The sequence below is a fragment of the Pteropus alecto genome, unplaced genomic scaffold, assembly GCF_000325575.1.
Source record: "Pteropus alecto unplaced genomic scaffold, ASM32557v1 scaffold123, whole genome shotgun sequence".
NCBI classification, from domain to species: domain Eukaryota; kingdom Metazoa; phylum Chordata; class Mammalia; order Chiroptera; family Pteropodidae; genus Pteropus; species Pteropus alecto.
The window spans coordinates 6,254,125-6,277,078 of NW_006433950.1; the positions used below are offsets into that span (position 1 = coordinate 6,254,125).

Genomic DNA, 22,954 nt, shown 5'->3' on the forward strand with positions numbered 1-22,954 from the left:
GCGCCGCCGCTCGGCCATCGCCCATCATCAAGTTCCCTGGAGATGTCGCCCCCAAAACGGACAAAGAGTTGGCTGTGGTGAGTTGCTCCGCGAGCCTCAAAGAGCCACGTTGAGACAAACTTCGGAGGCGGAGGATGGGGGTCTCCCCACCACACCTCCCTTCGCCCATCCCCGGGGGGAGCACACACCGTGGGGGGAGGGGCTTCAGTAAACAGCAGCTTGGGGTGGGGAGGGAGATGGGGAGGAGTGGTGGCGGGGGTCTTTGGCCAGCTGCAGGAGGGACCTGTTTTGGAAACCGTAGGGGAACTTTGGTAAGTGGAGAAGACCTTCGATAAGCAACTTGGCAAGTTGCAGGACATGGCAGGGAGGGAAGGAAGGGAGGTGCTTTAGCAAACAGCTGGAAAGGCGCTTTTGTAAATAACGGGGACATTGTCTAGTATCTGGGGGACGTGGCGGGGGCGGGGGGTCGGCTTTGTAAACAACTTTTGGACCCGTGAGGGTTGGCTAACAAGGCCAAGCTTTTTGCTAGGCCTTTGGCAAAAGGCCCACAGGGGTCGCTTTTGCAAACAGTGGAGGGTCTTTGTAACCCTCTGCAGCGCCCTCCGAAGGGGGTCCTTTGCCACGCATTTGGGTAAACTCTTGCACACATGAGGTTGGGAGCTGTGGGCCAAGAGGGACTTGGCAAAGATTGGGGAACCTTTGGCACACATCTGGAGAGGGGCCTTGGACAAAGCGCTCGAGGGGACATTTGGGGAAGGAGGAAAGCGGAGAGCGCGTCTTTTTTTTTTTTTTTTTACCTGGCTCAGCGGACAAGTCGACCAGGAGGGTCAAGGGACTAAGGAAAGTTTCCTCGAACTTCTGCAAAGGGGTAGGAAGAAGGGAGAGAGGTGGCCGGCGGGGCGGAGGGAGGGCAGGCGCAGGAGGCCCGGCGCATGGGGCGGGGGCAGAGCAGCCCCGCGGGTGGGACAGTGGCCAGCGAGCCCTCCCTCCTGGCGGGGCTCCAAGCTGCGGCTCAGATGTTGCTCTGTGGGCGCGTGCGCCTGGCTCGAGGGGCGCCCAGGCCGCAGGGTTGCACAAGCGGGGCTGGGGGGCAGCGGAAGGGCGCTACCCCTCACCCTGGCAGCGCCTCGAACTGGTGACCCCTCAAAATGTCCCTTCTAGCTAACAAGACATCTGCTCCGTTATTGCTTTAGCTCCCTAGAAATCCTCTATTCTTCTTCAGCCTGGTCCCCAATCTGCCCAAGACAAGACCCCCTCCTCAGGCTGTGACACCTCTCCCTGCTCCGTTCCTGCATATAAGCCTCTGTCTCCTCTGGATAAATGTTTTTAAGGGGCTACTTTTCTCACGAGTCAGAAGCCGTCTGGCATCGCGGTGTATGTGGCTGCTGGTTGTGGGCCAGCAGGCAGCTTTAGAAAGTTGACAGAGCTACCTGGGTCTGCGCATCTGCCCCAACACCTGGAAGTCGGCCTGGCCCAGAGGCAGAGCAGTGGGAGGCTTGAGAAGCGGGCTCTGGGCTTAGACTACTGGCTTGAAAATCCCTGAGTGCACTAATCAGCTGGCCTAGTGAGCTGAGGCGAGAGACTTAACCGCTCCGGCTCAGCTTCTTCTGCAAACTGAGGATGATAATGGTACCTGTTAAAAGAGAGGTAACCTTAGACACTCTGCAGTGGCACATGGTAAGCACTCGATAGGTATCAGTTATTATTATTATTATTCCCTGTATCTTCCTTTTATTAACCACCCTCCTCCCCACCCCCCCAACAAGGTTAGGGCCCTTTAATAAGGTCTTCTGGCCCCTTTCACTATTTAAATGCAGCACTCATCGCATATTTAATTTCGCATTTATTTCTGGTTCATCAGCCTTCTCACACTGGGATTCGAACCCTAGAGACTTGAAACATCCGTCGTGTTCACCGGTTTATCCTGGCACCAGCACGGAAACATGAGAGGTGTCAAAAAGTATTTGTCGGACAAATAAAAGAGCGAATTGATTGCTGACGCTCTGCAGGGGCCTGTTTGGTTCTGGCCTTAGTTGGGCCGAGCCGCTGCATTGCACTGAAGGATGGGACCGCTTTCTTTTTGGAAACGATCCATTCAGAATTTGAACCCAGGTCTCTCTGCTACTGGAGGCCATGCGCATAGCCCCTGGATCTCTGTATAAGAAAAGCGAGGACAATAATCCTTAGGTCATGAGCGGTTAGGTGGATTAGAAGAGACGATGGTGGTAAAGAAAGGTGGCGGAGAGTTCCAGTTCTGAGCGCGGTTCTGGAGCCACATTGCTTGGGTCCAGACCCAGCTCTGCCATCAGTGAGCTGTGTGATTTTAGGCAACTTTCTTAATCTCTCTGTGCTTTAGTTTATTCCTCCGAACGATGTGGACCGTAATAATAACTCCATCATAGCGTTACCATGAGCGTTAGAGTTCCATGCTGACTTAAGTGCCTGGGTGTATAGTAGGCACCCAACGCACGGTAGCCTTGTTCCCTACAGCTGTTGTGTCACTCAGCTATTGGGCATCAGAGCTGGTTTGGGAACCCAAGACTCCACTCAGTGCCCTCGGGTGCCTGGGTTATGTCCTGGCTGGGCTGTGGGGCTGGGCTGGGCTGGGGACTAGTTACCGCTGCCGGCTCAGGTCAGTATTGCGCCATCCTCACCTGTCTCTGGTGCTCATTCCTTCCAGCAATACCTGAACACTTACTACGGCTGCCCCAAGGAGAGGTGCAACCTGTTCGTGCTGAAGGACACGCTGAAGAAGATGCAGAAGTTCTTCGGGCTGCCCCAGACGGGCGCCCTGGACCAGCGCACCATCGAGACGATGCGGAAGCCGCGCTGCGGTAACCCCGACGTGGCCAACTACAACTTCTTCCCCCGCAAGCCCAAGTGGGACAAGAACCAGATCACGTACAGGTGCCGAGGCGGGGCTGGGGACAGCGGGGCCTCTGGGCTATGGCACACAGGGTCTCCTCGTGCCTCTTCCCACTCTGGGGACCCAGGAGCTGTGTTATGAGGACCTAGCATCTTAAGGAGTTGGTGTACAAAGTTCTTAGGAACCAGAGTCGGACGGACTTGGACTTGAATCTCACACTCGCTAGGTGCGGGGCATTGGGCTACTTATTTTACAGACCCTGAGCCTTGGCTTTCTGATCTCCAAAGTGGGGCTAAAATAAAACCTGCCTCATGGATGGGTTGGGAACTAAGCTGGATCACATATATAAAGGGTTTTCACAGTGTAACAGTGTCATAGATGCTAGTCACTATGATTCCTAGAGGAGGTCCTTGGGTCAGATGGAGGGATTGTGATGATGGGTCGCTGACTGGGTTTATACTATAGACTTGTTATAATTGGTTGCTGATTGGTCTGAGAGTTCTGTTCTGTATGGCTCATGCTGGATTCCAAGGATGAGGGCTCTGGCCTGTGTCCCATGTGCACTATTTATGCTCCTGTGTGTCTTCTCCCCGCCCCAAGCCAGAAGGGAGAGATGAGCGTCCTGAGACAGGGGGCAGGCCGGTCTCCCAGTGAGCTGTGCTCAGCACGCACCCGCGTAGACCTGCACATGCATGCACACTCACGTGCACACACTCCACACCTCTCCCGTGCTTATGCACATACACACACTCTCACATCTGTACACACATACCCCCCGTGCACACATTCATGCACTGACACAGTCGCATATACACACACTCGCACACATGCATACACGCTCACGTGCATTTCTCCCGCCTCCAGGATCATCGGCTACACGCCTGATCTCGATCCCGAGACGGTGGATGACGCCTTCTCTCGTGCCTTCCAAGTCTGGAGTGACGTGACCCCTCTACAGTTTTCTCGTATCCACGATGGAGAGGCCGACATCATGATCAACTTCGGCCGCTGGGGTAGGCAGAACGGGAGTCGGCAGGGGTTCAGTGCAGAGACCGGGCGGAGAGGCGGCGATCTGGCTAATTTAGAGGCACAGGGTCTTGTGGGCAGCTGAGTTAGAGCAAAAGGGGCAGACACTGGAGAGCCACGTGGATGTGAGGACAGACGACGGGACACTGGGTGGTCCCTGGAGGCAGTATAAAACAAAGCGAGTGGTCTTCCTGCGCTGTCCAATGTGGTAGGCCCTAGCAACACAGGGCTACTTACATTTCAATTAATCACAATTAAGTAAAACTTAAAATTCAGTTTCTCAGTCTCATTAGCCATGTCTCATGTGCTCGGTGGTCGTATGGGCCTCGTTGTTTCTGAATCGAACAGCAAAGAAGAAGAGCAGCCCGTGGTCGCAGAAAGCTCTGTGGGGTAACTGGTAGACACCGAGGATCTCTAAGTGTGAGGGTGGGTCGGAAGCAGTGGAGCAGTGTAGACATGACGGTAAATGGAATAGAACCCAGGGTCAGCGGCGTCAAGTGGATTGGTGTGGACGCCAACTGGCAGTAGTGTAGACCTGGAGGTAGGTAGTGTAGACATTGAGGGTAGGATAGTGTTGTAGGTAAATAGCACAGCACAGGAAAGAATGTGGGCACGTGGGTGGGTGGTAGGGACCTGGGTGGACAGTAGGCATGGGGTTAGTGCTGCAGATATCAGTGACAGACTTGAGGGAACATTGTAGATCCTTGGATGGTGACAAACAAACTCTCTACTGACTTGCTGTATCCCCAGTCCTGGATGACTCCAACAGGACAGGGGACAGATGCCAGGTGGGCTAAAGGCCCCAGCTTTGGATGAGGTGTGGCTGGGTTTCAGGGCCCAGATGGGGCAGCTGGAAGCTGAGACCCGGTGTATTTCAGAGCATGGTGATGGGTACCCCTTTGATGGCAAGGACGGACTCTTGGCACACGCCTTTGCCCCGGGTCCTGGTGTTGGGGGAGACTCCCACTTTGATGACGATGAGATGTGGACCTTGGGAGAAGGGCAAGGTAAGAAAGGGACCATCCGCATGCCCAGTTCTCCTCTCCGGTCCTCTGCATGTCTGTCTTCCTATAACCTAGCAACAAGGACTGTGCCTTCCCTGGAAGCCTTGGACACCTCTCCTTGCTCCGATGGGACCAGAGACATAGGGTGGGAGGGGAGTCACATGGTCCTGGTCTCCAAAGAAAGGCCTGGAGAGGTTCACCCACCCTCTGTCGCCCCTCAGTGGTCCGTGTGAAGTACGGGAACGCTGACGGGGAGTTCTGTAAGTTCCCTTTCCTGTTCAACGGCAAGGAGTACACCAGCTGCACCGACTCGGGCCGCAGCGACGGCTTCCTCTGGTGCTCCACCACCTACAACTTCGACAAGGATGGCAAATATGGTTTCTGCCCCCATGAAGGTGAGTCCGTCTGGCTCCAGGCTCCGCACCTCAGCCTGCAGCCTTCCCGGGCTGCCCGCGATCCGCCCCCATCCACGCTCCCCAGGCCTGGCACCCCCCCAACTTCCTTCAAACCCACTGTCCCCCGACCTTCCTTCAAACCCACTGTCCCTCTCACCTGCACAGTTATTTACTCAATGCTTTCATTCAATCGATTCTATTCTAAGGCTCACCGTTAGCATGTTTGTGAAATCACGGGCTTGGGGTGCTAAATATTTTTGTCTAACATACATTGGAATGAATTGAGGACTGTTAAAATGCCCAGTGGTTCTCTCTAGAGCCACCTTCTACCCTCCAGTCAGGATTGGTGGGTGCAAGGACATGAGGAGAGGCTTAGGGGTGAATCAGAAGCCTAGCAGTGCGATTGCGGGGCAGGACTCAGATACCCAGGCTGGAACCCAGCCTGGCTTGGGGATACTGACTCCTGGAATTTCAGCCATTACTCCTGGTTCTGATGCCAACTCTGCTACTGTGTGTGTGTGTCTGTGTGTGTCTGTGTGTGTCTGTGTGTGTCTGTGTGTATTTACACATGGAGACTGTCCCATCTGCTTCTCTTGGTCTCTCTTCGCTTGTGTCTGCACCTCTGTGTCTTGGCAAAGGCCTTAGGCATGACTTAGTATTTGTGTGCATGTGTTTGTCAATGCTTGAGACATAAAATTTTCGGATGTTTTAAAGCCATGTACGGGGAAATTTTTTTAAGGGGGATGGGCATAGACATACACACTCAATCCTTTTAAAAGTATCCTTCTTAATCAGACTTCTTAATCAGAAATCATGAAATGATGGTGTGTATAACTTCGTATTTGGTCAGGTCGTCATATCTGGTGATGCTGGAGACTGAGAGCTCAGAACATTTTGGGGGAAAAGGGAGAACATGCAGACATTTTTCTAAATACTTCTTTCTCCCCATCCCATAAAGACTCCTTGAGCTATATACGCCTCTGTCTTTCGGGCTATAATTTTACACGTTCGCGACTCTCTCTGGCTCCAGTGCAACTGAACACTGACCACCGGCCATCTTGACGAAGGAAAGGGACCAATGGCGAGTTACTTGTGTTTCTGTTTATGCTTCTCGTGCCAAAGCTCATGTGATGCTTTGCATGAAGTATGCGTTCAAGCCGTGGACCATGAATAAGTCAGAAGTTTTAAGCAGGAATATTTTACGTACATTGCATTTCCCAGGAGGGATTCAGGGGGCGTTAACCCTCCCGCGTGTCAGCCCTTGTGATTAGAACAGAATGCCTCGGTGATAGGAGTGGAAACAGCTGTAATTCATAAGTTTGGGAAGGGTTTTTCCCTACCTTGGACATCAGCCATGTCTTTGGTCTGTAGCCAGATGTGAGGACGCACACACACACGAGTTTGGGTCTCGGGGCAGAGGTTCTGGTTACTCAGCCCCTCCTGACTGCTGAGTCAATGTCTGCTCCTCTTCATCCTTGTTGGGGGCAGGCTCTGAAAGGACGTGGGGGCTTCCTGTGAGGTAGAAGTGCGGCTCATGGGAGGCCACATGGGGAGGCTGGCCTCCGGGGGAGGTTAACACTTTGTCTCCACCTGCTTGGTGATCACCAAGGCCTCTGGCCTCAGTTCGGCCTCTTCCCCGCATCTTGTTGTTTCTGGCGTTGCAGAAGATCTCTAGATTGGGGAGAGGGGAGCAGTGAGGATAAGGGGGCCCAGGTCCCGTAATGGGGGGCCAGGGCCTGGGTTCCGTTCTGGTCATGGGGGAGTTAACGGGCTGGTGAGGTCACCTCTGGCGCTGCTGTGCACAGATGGTCTTTGTTACGCACTTGTGGTTTTGCTAGTTGGCAATTCCAGAAACATACCATTTTGTAGCTTCAGGGTAGTTGAGGGCATGGGGAGCAGGCGGAGAACCCACGATAGACAAGCCCAGACTCTGAATCCCACTCTCTCCCCAAATCCTCCAGTCATGGTTCCTGTCTTGGGGAGATCAGAATGGGAGCCTGGGGTGTGTAATAAAAGGTTTCCAAAGGCACCTCCTCCACCCCTCTCCCCTCCTCCTCCTGCTGAGACCACAGCAGAGCCATCCAGGAAAGCGTCTGGGGTTGAACAGAGGTGAAGCTGGGTGTGTGTGCGCGTGTGCGGGCAGGCGCGCGTGACAGTGAGCAATAGAGAGATTGAGATTGGCCTGTTTTGTAGTTTTCAGGTGCACCCCCTCATTTAGTTCTCTTAGTTATGTGCCCGCGAGCAGTCCTAGAACCAGCTCTCTCAGTGCCTCAGTTTCCCCGTCCATCAAACGGAGAGACTCTTGCCATCCTGGATGATATCTTTAGCGATCCGCACAGTGTGGGTGTAGACCAGGCAGAGTGGACAGTGACCTCGGGGCCGCGGCAGGGTTCTGGAGGCCCCCAGCTGTGTGCCATGTGTTTACCATGTCATCGTGGGTGGGAGGGAGTCCATAAGTTCCCAGAGGAAGGATGGTGTTGGCCAGGAAGCCAGGCCTGGTCCCCAGGAGCTCAGAGAATCAGCAATTTACCAAGCAGTATAGATTATTTTTACTATTTGAACAATGCTACAGCCTCCCTGGTGTGAACCGGCAGGTTGGTAGCCAGCCAGCCGTGCGCCCAGCCGACTTTCGGGCGGGCAGGTGGGTGGCCCCTCTCACATTCACAACCCCCCCTCTCTCCGCACCCCCAGCCCTGCTCACCCTAGGTGGCAATGCCGACGGACAGCCCTGCAAGTTCCCGTTCCGTTTCCAGGGCACCAGCTACAACAGCTGCACCACCGAGGGCCGCACGGACGGCTACCGCTGGTGCAGCACCACGGAGGACTACGACCGCGACAAGAAGTACGGCTTCTGCCCGGAGACCGGTGGGTGTCGCCGCCGCCCCCGCCCCTCGGGGCCGGGCCCCTGCCTTCTGATGGGAAACACACAAGAGCCCCCACGCTCCTTTCCCCGAGATGGGGGACAGGGTCCCAGTCAGAATACCTAGCAGCAGGTAGAGCAGAGGCACCGAAATCAGAACAGACGTTGGCCACCAACAGCCAGTTAGCAAAATCGGTGACGCTTAGTGTCAGGCCCGCCCGGGACCGTCTCCGAATGACCCACAGTCTCTCAGCCTCCCTGACAACTACCTCTCTCCCTCTGTTTGATCTCGAAGTCTCGTCCCTGCCTTTCGCTCTCCGTAAGGACTCTTCTGCCTGTCTTCCTCCTTCTTTCCATCCTTCCTCCTCCCCGTCCTCCCGCAGGTATTTACTGAGCACCCGCTTTTCGCCGGAGACACAGATAGGTCTCCGTAGGACCCTGAGTGATGGAGCTCAGGTCTCGGGAAGTGCGTGGGCACCACCGGCTCTGCCCAGTTCCCTTTGCCTGTGGCGCCTCCGCCCCCACCCGTGGGAGGCCAGCGAGAGCTGTGGGTTTGACACCCGGCCCTGAGCCTTCCCGGCGGTGTCTGCTCAGGCGAGTCCTTCATCGCTCTGAGCTCCCGTTTTCCCATCCTCGAAGGGGTCCCCACTGGGCAGGGGCGTTGTGGGGGGTGGACGTTTATAAAGCACGGGGCCCCGTGCCCAGGACTGAGCGAGGGCTCAGGGTGGCTCGTCACTGTCCAGTTATGCCGTCGTTCCTGGCGGCAGGGGGCCTGGGCTCCGCGCTGCCCCTGACCGGTGTCCCTGGCTCCGCAGTCATGTCCACCGTCGGCGGGAACTCGGAAGGCGCCTCCTGCATCTTCCCCTTCACCTTCCTGGGCAAAAAGCACGAGCGCTGCACCAGCGAGGGCCGCGGGGACGGGAAGCTGTGGTGCTCGACCACGGACAGCTACGACGAGGACCGCAAGTGGGGCTTCTGCCCCGACCAAGGTACCGGCTCCGGCCGCCGGGCAGACACGCCGGCACCGCCCCCCACGTCTGGGCGGCAGACCCGCCCGCATCTCCACCCACCCCAGGCTTAGACAGTGCCCCCCACACACCCACTCAGCCTGGCAGAGACGCTGCTCTGGCTGAGGCCCTGCCCATCCGTGGTGGGGGACACTGCCCACCCCAGACCCGCCCATGGCAGAGACTCTGCTCGTTCTTGCTGGATGCGTGCCCATCGGGGCAGAGGCCTGGCCTCTACAATAAGACCCCATCCACCCCGGTACCTCTTTCCTCTGAGACCACCCAAAATGTCACGATGCTGGACTCGGGTGCTCTCCTACGAGGTGTTCCCGCTCCAGCAGACAGCTGCCTCCAAGGAGCTGGGCGGGCGGGACAAGAGAGGGCACAGGAGGCCCTCGTCCTGGCTCCAGCTCCGCCCTCCACGCAGCTCCGGAGAGCCCCAGAGCCCTCCCGGCCCCCGCAGCTCCACCCTTTGCCAAGTTGAGGATGGGGGGTCCTTGTCAGCGCTGCATGCCAAGGACACAGCCGGCCAGCCGAGGCAGCTCTCTGTCCTCCCAGACTCATAGGCCGGGCTGAGAGAGTGACCGAGAGAGGGACCGTGGGGCCAGGGCAGTGAGCAGGGTGACGTGCCCACTCGAGCATGCCAGGCTCAGGGTCGTTGGGCTCACTGATGGCCCAAGGTGGCCAGGCGAGAGGGCTGGTCCAGCGCTGGCCAGAAACAGGCCAGCCTCTCTTGTTACTTTTCTTCCTTTTATTCACAATGAGATGGAACTTGGAGAAAGCCGACAGGCAGCGGCTGACCGGAGGAGTTTTTCTTATCCCTCATCCAGTGCCATGCTAGGACAAATCCCACGGTCATTGGGCTCACTGATGGCCCGAGGTGGCCAGGCGAGAGGGCTGGTCCAGCGCTGGCCAGAAACAGGCCAGCCTCTCTTGTTACTTTTCTTCCTTTTATTCACAATGAGATGGAACTTGGAGAAAGCCGACAGGCAGCGGCTGACCGGAGGAGTTTTTCTTATCCCTCATCCAACGCCATGCTAGGACAAATCCTGATTTTACCTGCTGTGCTCCAGCTTCTGCCTAAACGGGGGATTCTCCCTCCTCCCGAATGGTTTGGGGCTCCGGGCCGGCACGGTGCTCCCGGCCTGTGTAGTAGTCTCCTGGGGCTTTCCCAGCAAAGTTCCCCAAACTGCGTGGCTTAAAACAATGGCAGTTTACTCTCTCGTCCCCCTGGAGGCTCAAAGTCTGAAATCAGGGTTTCTGGTAGGACCACATGGCCTCTGAAGGTTGAGTCACTATCTCCTGCCACTGTCATAACGTGGCCTTTTCTCCTCCGTGTTCGTCTCTGTGCTGCTTCTTACAAGGGAATGAGTGGTATTGGATAAAGGGCTCGCCCTACACCGATATGACCTCGTTTTAACTTACATCTTAATGATCTCTGCAAAGAACCTGTTTCCGGATAAAGTCACCTTTCGTAGGTACTAGGGTTAGGACTTATCTTTTGGGGGGACACAATTCAACCCACAATAGGGTGACATGTAGGGTTTTCCTGCTGTCCTGGGGCAGGCGTGGCAGACCCTTGGGGCCAGCCTGTCCTCACTCTCCTACCTCTTTGGAGACCCTATTTGGAGCAAGTTTTGCCCTGTTCTGTAGAGAGAAACATAAAAAGCCACAAAGCATGATTTTTAACAAACGGGACTTTAGGTAGAGGATTTGCAGACGCTGCTCCTTCTCCTGGAGAGGGACAAGGGGACTTTGGCTGACCCTGTGTGATAAAAATAGGCATAGTCTGTTAATCCTAGAATTCTCAGGAGAAGGAAAAATCAGTATGTGCCTTTTCCAGGACTCTCAGTCCCACTGTGGGATGTCCTCAGAGGTCTCCATCACCAGCGACAGGGCCTGACTCCTCTCTCTCCCTTTCTTTCTGCCCCCCTCCCATCCCTGCGACCCTCAGGATACAGCCTGTTCCTGGTGGCAGCCCATGAGTTTGGCCACGCCATGGGCTTGGAGCACTCAGAGGACCCAGGAGCCCTGATGGCACCCATTTACACCTACACCAAGAACTTCCGCCTGTCCCAGGATGACATCAAGGGCATTCAAGACCTCTACGGTAAGCCTCAGATTAGGGCTGCGGGCAGGGGCTGGGAGTCCATGCAGCCTGGGACGGAGGCCCAGGGGTGACGCCAGCAACGTCTCCTCTCCCCGGGATTGCAGGAAGCAAGGGCAGGAGGCTGGAGTGTCAACCTGCTCTGCGGGGGTCAGAGCAACACTCCAAGGGGACTCTAGGACCGACCGTCCCTTTTCTTTCCAAGTAACGTCAGTGTTCACAGCCCTCTTGGGTCCCCAGCTCCACACTGCCAGGCAGGCTGGGCAGAAAGGGGGTCTCCATCTTCTAGGGGAGTGAACTGAGGCCCGAGAAAGGTAGTCTTTCTGGCTTAGGGTCACCAGTTTTCAGCAACCAAGTTAGGTTTAGAATCCAGGAGGATTAGCCAAACACAGGTTAGGATTTCCCACTGTGTGGAGCGACCTTAATGATACCGGGGCGCATGTTTCTGCTGTTCTTAATGGTTCTTTTATTTTCATGGGTAACAGGAACAGTATAACGAGTCCCTAAGACTGACGACTGGTTTATTATTAGTGCTTGCAGTGAGGCTAGAGTTTAAAAAGTAAGTCCATTAAAAGAGAAAAAGGTATATAATCGTACCTGGACCACGCCAAAACGGTGGACGTGGGCTTGAGCCATGAAGCTGGGGGAACACTGGACTTGGAGAGGCCCCGAGACAGAGTGAGAGGCGCCAGGGTCTAGTTCCACCTCTGCCACTCACCAGCCGCAAGAGCCAGAGCAGGTCTTTACCTCCGTGGACTCGGTTTCCTCGTCTGTGAACCGGGAGTGATTAACATGACATGCGAAGGGCCGTGGGATCCCGAGTTTCCTTCACGGCCCCCTCTCCACGTCCGGGCCTCATCTCCCTCTCTCGCCCGGGCTCACACCGAGGCCAGGCCGGCCGGGCGGCCTTGGGGGCTCGGCCTGGTGGGGAGAAGCCCTGGAGCTGGGAAGAGTCTGAAGTCGGGTGTCCTCCCCCAGGGGTGTCCCCTGACACTGACGCTGGCACTGGCACCGGCCCCACCCCCACGCTGGGACCAGTCACTCCAGAGCTGTGCACACAGGACATCATCTTTGATGGCATCGCTCAGATCCGTGGGGAGATTTTCTTCTTTAAGGACCGGTGAGTGAGTAGCTTGCTGCTTGTCCTTCTTGTCCCTTGCCCCCTGCTCCATCCTCATTATTTGTATGCCCGACCCCCCACCATGCTTGGACCCCACTGGGGACTTCACAGAATGGCCTGTGTAGTAGACAGTTTTTGCTACGTGTCAGACAATTTCCAGATCTCAGTGGTTCACCAACATGGTTATTTCTTTTGCCTTCTTCTAGTCTGTGGGTCTACTAGGTGTCTTGGCTTCGACTTGCAGTGTGAAGTAGCTGTGCTCTGCTGTGAGCTCATTCTCCTGGGATTAGTGGCTCCTCCTGGCAGATGGCAGAAGCACAAGAGGCCAGCTCAGATCACACAGGCACATCTAAAGCCTCCACTCACATCATATCTGAGAATATCCCATCAACTGAAGCAAATCACGTGGCCAAGCCCCAACGCCTACTCCAGGGGGTGGTACTATAGGGTCGCAGGGAAATTGATTGACATAGATGCATATTTCTAAAAAGAGGGATAAAGGGAAGAATTCGAAACAACAATCCAGGCTACCACAGGCCTTCTCCTGGAATGGCCTTGACCTCGAATGGCCAAACTGTTCTATGGATAGGGAGCGAGAAGCCACAGGGCTGAGAAAGGAGGTTTGCTTCATGCTATAAAGGCCCCCCACTCAGTTGACCAAGGGTTGAGACTCACCCCGCTGCCCTAGCAGTCCTGGATAATGGCAGACGGTATTAAGACTGTATCAAGGATCCATCCATCATCCATCTGTACATGCATACATATATACATCTATCCGTCCATCTATCTGTCGTTCATCTATCCATCCATCCGTTATCCATCCGTCCATTATCTATCCATCTGTTATTTATTATCAATTCATCATCATCCGTTTGTCAATTTGTCTATTTATCCATTCATAGAGCATGGTAGTTGACAGAGTGGGTTCTGGAGCCAGATTGCCTGGCTTGGAGTCCTGGACCTGCTACCTCCTGGTTGCTTGATCATGGGCGTGTTAATTATGCATCTTTGTAATTCTTGCACCTCAGTTTCCTCATCTATAAAATGGGGCTAATTTTCTAGCCTATCTCATAGGGCTGTTTTAAGGATGAGATGAGCTTAGTGCTTAGAGCAGTGTCTGACACAGAGTGTCTTCATTCATACTGGCCATTATTATCGACAAGTAACTACTTGGCATCGACTGCGCCAAATACTTCACTAGGCTTTAGGAGCTGGGGGTGGAGGATGATGTGCTGGGAGCAAAGGGGCTGTTTAATGCCCAGGTCAGTGTTCGCAGAGAGATCCATGGGGCCTCTACCCCAGAACCCCCTAGGGTGTACGTGCCGAAAGTGGGTTTTCACTCCCACCCCCAGGCCTTCCAACTGGAACCTCTGGGAGTGGGCCCCAGGAATCTGCATTTCAGCAAATCCCCCTGATGACTCTGAGGCACATGAAAGTTTGAGCCTCACCAGTCTGGTTTGGGAAACAGGCAGAGAGAACTGCCAGTAATATGTGGCAGAATGAAGGCATCGTGGTTGCAGAGGCTTTACCAGAACGCGTCCGATCAGGGAGGCTCCACGGGTAAGGCAGCACTTGAGACGCCCTTTAAGGAGGAGCCGGTTTGGATGAACAGTGATGGGGCTGACAGGCTGGGAGGGTGTTTGAGCCACAGAGATGTGAAAGTTCCTGGCTTAGACGGGGAGAAACAGAGAGCCTGGCAAGGCTGGAAGATGCTGCATCAAGTTTTGCAGAGGGCCCCTCTCTGCTGCCAGCACTGGGCCGGGTGCTGGGGCACAGGCGCCTGCAGGGCGATGCCAAGAATGGAGACTCCAAACGCAATGCGAAGTCAGGTACTGTCAGTCCTCGAATGACCAACCCAGGATGTAACAACGATGTTTATGCTCTCCTGCAGCCTCCATTACGGGGGGGCAGGGGAAGAGGTAAATCTAGGGCCCCGCTTCCCAGCGCCGTCTTGGCCTGGGGCACTTCCCACGGAGGAAGGCCCCAACCGCACCTGCTCATCCGAGATGCGCGGACTAGAACGGGTTGCAGAGCCCAGGCCCTGAGGGGAGGCATCCTTGGCCTGATCCATCACACTTTCAAAAGGAAGTCGATGAGCGTTTAATGGGGTCCTTGAATTACGTGGCAAATATTTAAGCACCAATCATGTGTGAAAATTGGTGCTAGGCACTGGAGGGGGCATGAGAAAGGCAGTACTGCAGGATGATTCAGCTCGTCCTTCGGAATCGGCTGTGGGTGCAAATCCTGGGAACCAATCTGAGCTTCATTTGCCAAATAAGGATTGTGATACCTTCCGATACTAGGATGTTTTAGCTGCAAGTATCAGAGAGCCCCGACTCAAACGAGCTTAAACAATGGTGAGAAATTGCTCTCACGTGGTATGAAGTCCAGGATTATGGCTGCCTCCAGGGACAGAAAGAGGGCCAGTGACTTAATGATAACTTTACCCAGTGCTGTCCTCTGCACTGACTTCATCCTAAGGCTGGATGGGTTCCTCATGGTCACAAGCTAGGGCTATTGGCTTCCTTGTCCACATCCAACAGGAGAAAGAGAGAAAGAGAGAAAGAGAGATCTCCACATATGAAATACAAGTCTGTCTCTTCCATGTCGTTGTGCCAACATAAATCACGTGACCACTGCTGAATCAATAGCAGTTGCCAGGGAATGCTAAAGCTCTGATAAGCTTAGACCAGTGGTTCTAAAACTGTGGCATGCATTAAAATAATTAGGAAGGCTTGTTAAAATGCAGATTACTGGATCCCAAGCCCAGAGAGTCTGATCCGCAGGTCTTGGGATGGGGGGGGGCGGCAATAATTTACATTTCTAAGGAGTTCTCAGGTGATGGTCTGGGGATCACACTTTGAGAACCAGTGGCTTAAACTAACCAGAATGGGGGTTGAGTCCACCTGAGGGCAGGATGAATCATAAATGTGGGGGTTCCGTAAGGAAAGATGATAGAGAAATGAATAGATAATAGATGCTGGATAGACCACTGAGAGCACAGGTTGTACAATATTGTGAGGATACATTTTACAAAACATAAAGTGTTGGTACTTAGTAGGCGCTCAATAAACAATAACCCTTAGTCTTGCCACAGTATACAAATCCATTCTATTTCAATTCAGGGAATGCTTTTGAGTGCCACCAGCCTCTGCCTCAGTTGGCTTCCAATCTAGTAGAAGAGATAAGACATTTAAAAATATAGTCTAACAACTTTTCTAGGCACTCGGTGTTGATGATTTCGAGAGGCTCGGAGAATGGGGAATCCAGTAAGGACAGAGATAGTTAGGAAGGCTTCCCGGACAAGGGAGCAAGAGGGGGAGCAAAGAGGTCGCTCCCCAGTTTGGCAGCTGGCAGAGGGGCCTGTGTCCATTCTACAGTCCTTCTCCAGCCCTCCTTTGATCTTTCTTCCCCCCTCCCGGGCGTGATGGCCGGATGTCTCTGAATGGACTTGGGGAGGCACGTGTGGTTACAACTGCAGGGTGACTGAAGGTGTGGTTTCTGGTGTCCCCTTCCTCCCTTCAGGTTCATTTGGCGGACAGTGACACCACAGAACAAGCCCATGGGGCCCCTACTGGTGGCCACATTCTGGCCTGAGCTCCCAGAAAAGATCGATGCTGTGTACGAAGCCCCACAGGAGGAGAAGGCTGTGTTCTTTGCAGGTCTGTGGGAAGGGTCCTGCCTGGCCCTCGGCTCAACAGGGCTCATCACCACGGTCCCTGTGTGCCCATGGGTGCTCCCTTGCTTTACAGACCCATTTTTTCCAACCATCATTTCTCATCTGAGAGCAGCATCACATAGCATTGGCCCACAAAGCGAACATTTCATTACCTTTTTAATTCTTTTGGTTCCTTTTTTAGAAGGAAAATTGCGGTTTAGTGCTGGGGTCTCTTCACACTTTTCTAATGCTAGAGCCTATGGCAGGCGACAATTTTATTTAGCATTTTTAAAAACCCAATTCGTTTCATTTTTAAATTTTAAAATACACTATTTCTAAAGATTTTTAAGTGAATTCCTTGAAAGCAAAATATTAAGTAAATAATTGTACAAGGAGTCTCTATAAGGGATAAAAACCCTTCAGGGTAGGGTTACATAGCTGACATTTGGGAAACCCCGTTCATTCAACCTTTATTCCAGCCCCTGCCATGTGCCAGGGACCCAGCCTCTGCCCTCATGGAGCTTACAAACTAGTGGGGGAGACAGAAGACCAGGCTGTTTAAGAGGGGGAGCGCAGCAAGGGCTATGATTCGAGAGGGAGGACCAGCAGAGTCCCTGCCAGTCTGAGCTGGGGTCACAGGGGTGGCTTCCTGGTGCAGCCGAAGGCTCGGCCAACACTGGGGATGCATGTTCCAGCAGCCAGCTCCCCATTTCCTGCTACCCAGAACAATCATGGGTTGTGGCTGGGGCAGTACTTTGTGCAAATTAGAAAAAGGTGCCTCCTCGTGGCAGGCGTGGCACTTCGCGGGCATGGCTTGGTGAGTAGAGCTAGAGCCAGACTCATCCCCCACTCCCCTCCCGGGCCAGGCTCCAATTGTAACCAGTTGTAAAACCGTGTACAGATCTGGGGGTTCTGAATGTGGACGTGAGCAGGGACTCGTGTCCTCGTTAAGAATAGCTATAGACAGTGGGAAGAACAGGCTGACCTGGGGCATTTCAGCATCCGTCACCAAACACCCTTTGCTTCCACCCCAGGGAATGAATACTGGGTCTATTCAGCCAGTACCCTGGAGCGAGGGTACCCCAAGCCGCTGACCAGCCTGGGGCTGCCTCCTGATGTTGAACGCGTGGATGCCGCCTTCAACTGGAGCAAGAATAAGAAGACATACATCTTTGCTGGAGACAAGTTCTGGAGGTAAGGGAGGGCGGAGGGAGGGATGCAGCACATTGGGCTTCGTGCCTCCTGGGTCAAGTTCAGAGGCAGGTGGGCCACGGACACCCCGTCTCTGGTCTCTAACTTGCCGGGTCTGCAGCCCCTTTGAGAAGTCACCGGAGAATGACATTACTGGCACAGTTCCAGTTAGAACCTCCTTTCCCTTCTCAGAAGTTTTTTGATTGGGCCCATGTCTGTCTGTTCTTGAGCTTCCCAAATTGAGGTGACTCCCTGAAGATGGGGGTCATCGAAATAAAGACAACAGCTGCTACTACTGATGTTATGTGTCAGACACTATTCCAAGGGCTTATTTGGTGGATATTAAAGATGATTATTCCCATTTTATAGGTGTGGACACTTAGTTTCAGAGAGGTTATGTATCTAGCTTAAAGCCAGATAATGGTGGGCTGGGATTTGAACCCTGGAATTCTGGCTCTCAGAGAATATGCTGTTCTTCACTCTTCTACATTGTACCTGAGATAGTGGGGTCTCAAGAAAGGGGGGTGATAGAGGCATCTAAAGGGAAGGATTCAATTTTGCGAAGCCATGGTCAGGGCTAAGGGTCAGGGAGCCCAGTATCCAGGAATGGCCAGTGAGAAGCAGCCCAGACCTCAGGGGTTTGATTAAAATGCTTTGTTTTTCCCAGCTAAGGAAACTGTGGTCCAAAGAAATTAAATAACGTGTGTAGGTTATTTATACGCAAGTATGTTGACCAGTGAGCCAGGATCGGAACTGTTTCCTGTCCTCTAACCCTGGCCCCCTCTCCGGTACCCTTCGGTCAGTGGAGAAGAGGTGGTTGGGTATCTTCAGCCACCCTTCCTCCGAGTGTCCCCGCTGCCACTGCATCCGGGCCCTTTGTCGCCCCTGAATTGATCCTGCTTCCTTCCCAAGGCCCCTTCCTTCTCCCCCTTTCTCCTCCTACCACGCCTGCCCCCCACTGCCCTGCATTCAGAAGCTGCTTGTCTCCCAGGCTGCCCGTGTCAAGGTGGAATTGTAGACGTATTACTAAGATACTTAGCAACTTAAGCTGATCGACAGCTCAAGCCTCACGAAGGAACTGAGTCAGCTAGGAATCCAGGGGGCGGGCTCGCCGCCCACGGGCTCTGGAACTGTCCCAGGCCTGTGCGTGCACTGCGAATGGCAGTTGCTCCGAGTCTCCAAATCTTAGGATGCGGACAGCGAGAGGCACAGACCCACAGAGACATGAAACTTAAAATCATAGAACCCTGGTGTCTGCATCAGGTGCAGGAAGGACTTTTATAATCACCCTCCAACACATTCTGCGTATGTAAACATGCAGGAACAGACGTGGCCACGTGTGAATATCAGTTTCACACCTATGTGTGCGCATGCACACACACACACACACACACATACACACACACACGCGCACACACACGCTCGGGCTGCAGCGGTGATTTGCTGGGTTTCCGGCAGTTAATCTGCCTTCCAGTCCTTTTCTGAAACAAGTTCACCTCCCAGAGCCAGGGGCCAGGATGGACAGCTTACTCTGTAGAGGAAGCTCCGTGAAACTTCCTCAAAAGCGGCAGAGCTGCAGGGCCTGTCAGAAGTTCTGGGCTGGGTTTCCAAAAGGCAACCTAGGTTCCCTCCCAGGAGAGATGGTTAATGTACTTGAGACATTGGTTCTGGTGCAGAGTCTGCAGGGGCCTCAGAGATGACCTTGCTGGAGACAGAGAGATCCCCATGGTTAATGTACTTGAGACATTGGTCCTGGTGGAGCGTCTGCAGGGGCCTCAGAGATGACCTTGCTGGAGACAGAGAGATCCCCACATTGACAGCAAGAGCAGCTGCCCCCAGCCTGGGATTCCCCTAGTTCATGCCAGGGAGTGCTCAGCCCCTGCTTCTGAAAACTTCCACTAAGCCTTGAAATACTATTCAATATCTCCTATGTGTCAGGCACTTAGGTGCTGGAAGACAGTGGTTAAGAAATAGTCACTTCTGTCTTATGGAGTTTACGGTAGATTGTGGGGAAGAGATATAAACACATTAGAATAAAATAAAGCTAGCTCTCATGATGAGCCCCGTACTGTATTCCAGGCCTGGGGCTTGAGGCTGTGCATGTCACCTGCATTTTCGAGTTAAGGTGGATACTGTTATTAGCCCCGTTTTCCAGGCTGATGTGCCTCAGGAATGTACCTGTGGAAAAGTGAGTTAAGATGGATACTGTTATTAGCCCCATTTTTCCAGGTGTGGAACCTGAGGCTGATGTGCCTCAGGAATGTACCTGTGGAAAAGCTGGGATGTAAATTGTGTTCTTAACACCCGCTTTCTGCTGCAGTTAATGCAGTCAGAGGAGAAACACAGAGTGTCGCGGAGAAAACTTTAAAAACGGTGTGCCAGTGAGCGGAAAACTCTGTAGGAGGAGACTGGGGACAGAGAGGAAAGTGAAGAGAGATGGTCCCTTTCAGAGCCAGCATCTTCTGGTACCACAATGCCATGTTCTTCCTGGAAGAAAAGAACTTGGAAGCAAATTGATTCACTTCTCTGAGCCTCAGTTTCCTCGTCTGTAAAATGGGGTTGATTCCTGCCCTCCCTACTTTCCGTAGGTAGAGAAAGAAAGGAGAGCGAGTTCAAGGACACCTAGCTCTGAGCTGTCATCACTTTAGGGAATGTCGTTTGTGAGGTCTATGGAAGTGATGTATGTGGAATGCTGGGGATTCGAGCTGGGATACTTGACTTGGGTACCTCGGGTCATGAAGAAGCACGTTAGGTTTGGCAAGAAGTCTTATGAAGCAGCCGGGATTAAGGAAAGCTTTTCCGGCTATTCTCAGGGTATTTGGCAGAGAAGAACAACCCCTGTAGAAGGCCTCTCAGAGGGGAAGCTGTTGTTGGCATCTGGGGTGGAGGTGGTAGGGCTGGGCATGGGGAAGAAGTCACCTGTGAGGCACTGTACAGGAATGCTTGGCTGTCACCAAGATGTCATTCAAATAGAGATTTGTCTAGCAAATCAGCACCACAAAAGCAAGATGTTATCTTGTTTACTGCAATATCCACAGGCATGGGCTGGGATCTCATTAAAAATTTATAGAATAATGAATAGGTTGAGTGTAAGGAGAGAATCAAAATGACCGCAGCATGTAAAAAGTTCTCCAAAAAAATGTCAAAGACAGAGGCGTCGCTAGCCAGGAAGAAGAATATGCCAACCAATACTCGAATTAAAGGCAGAGCCCGGGATAACTACACAGCCAGGGCAGAGAGGGGCGAGAGGTCTGTCCTGTGACTAACAGGAGGGCTTGGACTCAGTGCCCCACTTTGCACGGTAACCTCGCTGTCCCGCTGAAATCATTATCCAGGATGTGGACCGTCATCTCCAGATGAAAAAGCAGCAGTTTGTTCAAGCCACCCAGGGAAAGGATGATGGGGGGGGGGCCCGTCCTTGGACGTCTAGCTCAGTGCTCCACACTCTGCAGTAGGGAGTAAAGTTGGTGAAGGAGCTGATATTTCTCAAATACCCACCAAGTACAAGACACGGGGAGAGGCACATTTGCATATGTTATTTTATGTCGTAGATACATTAATTAATGCATTAAATTAAATAGAACCCCATCTTCCATCTGGTGAAACAGACTCTGAGAATATCTGCAGCCCTGGAGCCAGAGAAGCCTGGGTGGGTGTGATTACCACTTAGAAGCTGGGTGCCATTTTTAAGGTGTCTGGTCTGTAACATGAGTAATATGGTAATAGGCCTATGGTATCATTGGATTGTCATAATAATTGAAAAAGTTAATGAAAAGTGGTTAACATGCTGCTTAAATGTTAGCAGTAATCACAAGATTGTTTTTATGGGACTGTAAAGGTCATATAATTAGCGAGTGGTGGAGTTGGGATTCAGACCCAGTTCCGATAGCGTGTCTTCCCACTCCAGCTGGCTGCCACCCTGAAGGGCTAGGTCTGCTTTCCCAGGCCCACCCACGAGCCATCAGCTGGGCCCTCCCATCCAGGTCCGGAGAGGGGTGGCCTTTACGGAGGCCCCACTGGTTCACCATGTCCGGTTCCTTGCAGATACAATGAGGTGAAGAAGAAAATGGATCCTGGCTTCCCCAAGCTCATCGCAGACTCCTGGACTGCTGTCCCCGATAACCTGGACGCCGTGGTGGACCTGCAAGGTGGCGGTAAGCTGCCCAGGCCTCTGTCCGCTTCTTAAGACTCCCCACCCCCAGCCAGGGCCCAGCTCCTGCGAGCACAAACTCCCTCATTGTGCAGAGAGGTATGTGCCGGCTGGGAAAACAAACCAGCCCCTTCAGCCCAGTGCTGGGAAGGCATCCAGACCCCTGACCTCTGCTCACTCAGCAGGCTCCAGGCAGTAAGACCCAAAGAGGCCCCTCACAGCTACAGGGCCTGGAGCCAGGGAGGTGGGGCGCAGGAGGCCTGCAGGGGGCGAGGAACGAGAGCTCTGTGCCCTGGATTCATTCTGGGGTTTGATCCAGGCCCTTTTGGGTTCCACAGGAAGCCTTGTGTCTACCTCCCATTAGTAGATGGATGGCTCCATTTGAGACAGGACAAACTTTGCCATGCCTTCTTGCTGATGTGGCAGAGATCCTCAGTCTTCCCCTGGTCCCTTACTGAGTAAAACGACCAGCATCATCGAGAGATAGAATTTGGAGTTTGAAAACCATATTCCTGAAATCTTATGTGAGCTCTCTAGGGCCCTGGAAACAGTCTCGTTTGGCCTTTTAGCGGAGAATTTAATTCAGTTCCACAAAGATTTTTTTTTTTTCCTTTGAGCCCTTATTAGATGCTGGTTAAGCACATGCCCCCGACCTCCAGTGGCTAAAGGTCTTACATGTCCAACAAAAATCAGTGTGCAATCAGGTGCTCGGTTAAGGATTATCTTCAGGAATAAACACTGTTGAGCACCTACTATGTGCCAGGATTTTAAAGGAAGTAAACAAGATCAGCTATGTTAGGAGTCAAATTTCGTAGCCCATAGAGGCCAAGCCAGTAGCACAAAAGAGTGAAGTGGGCAAGGCAGACAGTAGGGAGTGGTGGGGTCTGTGGTGAACCAGAGAGCACGCGGCTCATTTACAGGGGACAGTTGCTTCTCTGCTCGATGATTGCTGCCCTCCTAGAGCAGGATCCAGTGTTGCTGGATGTTCTATCTCTTTTTAAAAAGGAAGCAAAACATCTGTATTTTCATGTGACATTTCCACATGTGTACATTTTGGCAACTTCTTCAGCATTCAAAACAAAACAAAAAACGCGTGTGAGCCAAATAAAACCTGTGTGTGAGCCAAATAAAACCCGTGCGTGAGCCAAATAAAACCCATCTGTGAGCCAATAGGATGAGCGGCCTCCTGGTTTGCTGCCTCCGTACGTGGAAAGCGTTTAGTTCGGTGATTGCGCTCAGTGGAGTACTGTTATTTATATTAATAATAGCATATATTATCTAACTTCATCCTCACCACAAGCCCTAAGAGGTTGGTATCTTTATCCTCATCTTAAAGATGAAGAAACAGGGACTCAGAGAGCTTACTTCCACAACCATTTCTTCTTCCAGCCTTGAAGGATCCCTCTCTGGTTTTAAAGCCTCTTGCCTATGGCAGACAGTCTTCCAAAGTTCCCAAGAATATTCCACGTGCCAGAATGTCTGAGGGTGGGGTGGTTACAGCCTCTCCTCTTTCTCATCCCAGGTCATAGCTATTTCTTCAAGGGCGCGTTTTATCTGAAGCTGGAGAAGC

General features: G+C 53.0%; 1 protein-coding gene across 1 annotated transcript in view; it reads left to right on the forward strand.

The window, feature by feature from the left end:
* The first annotated feature begins 6 nt into the window (after positions 1 to 6).
* MMP2 (matrix metallopeptidase 2) overlaps positions 7 to 22,954 on the forward strand; it is a 24,710-nt gene continuing 1,762 nt past the window's right edge. Inside the window, exons 1-13 of the mRNA XM_015586902.1 lie at positions 7 to 77; positions 2,681 to 2,907; positions 3,731 to 3,879; positions 4,771 to 4,899; positions 5,118 to 5,291; positions 7,983 to 8,156; positions 8,967 to 9,140; positions 11,113 to 11,268; positions 12,244 to 12,385; positions 15,911 to 16,047; positions 17,078 to 17,237; positions 21,279 to 21,388; positions 22,907 to 22,952. Of these exons, the coding sequence (XP_015442388.1) occupies positions 2,756 to 2,907; positions 3,731 to 3,879; positions 4,771 to 4,899; positions 5,118 to 5,291; positions 7,983 to 8,156; positions 8,967 to 9,140; positions 11,113 to 11,268; positions 12,244 to 12,385; positions 15,911 to 16,047; positions 17,078 to 17,237; positions 21,279 to 21,388; positions 22,907 to 22,952 (1,703 nt within the window). The 5' untranslated portion in view covers positions 7 to 77; positions 2,681 to 2,755. The remainder of the gene's footprint in view (positions 78 to 2,680; positions 2,908 to 3,730; positions 3,880 to 4,770; positions 4,900 to 5,117; positions 5,292 to 7,982; positions 8,157 to 8,966; positions 9,141 to 11,112; positions 11,269 to 12,243; positions 12,386 to 15,910; positions 16,048 to 17,077; positions 17,238 to 21,278; positions 21,389 to 22,906; positions 22,953 to 22,954) is intronic.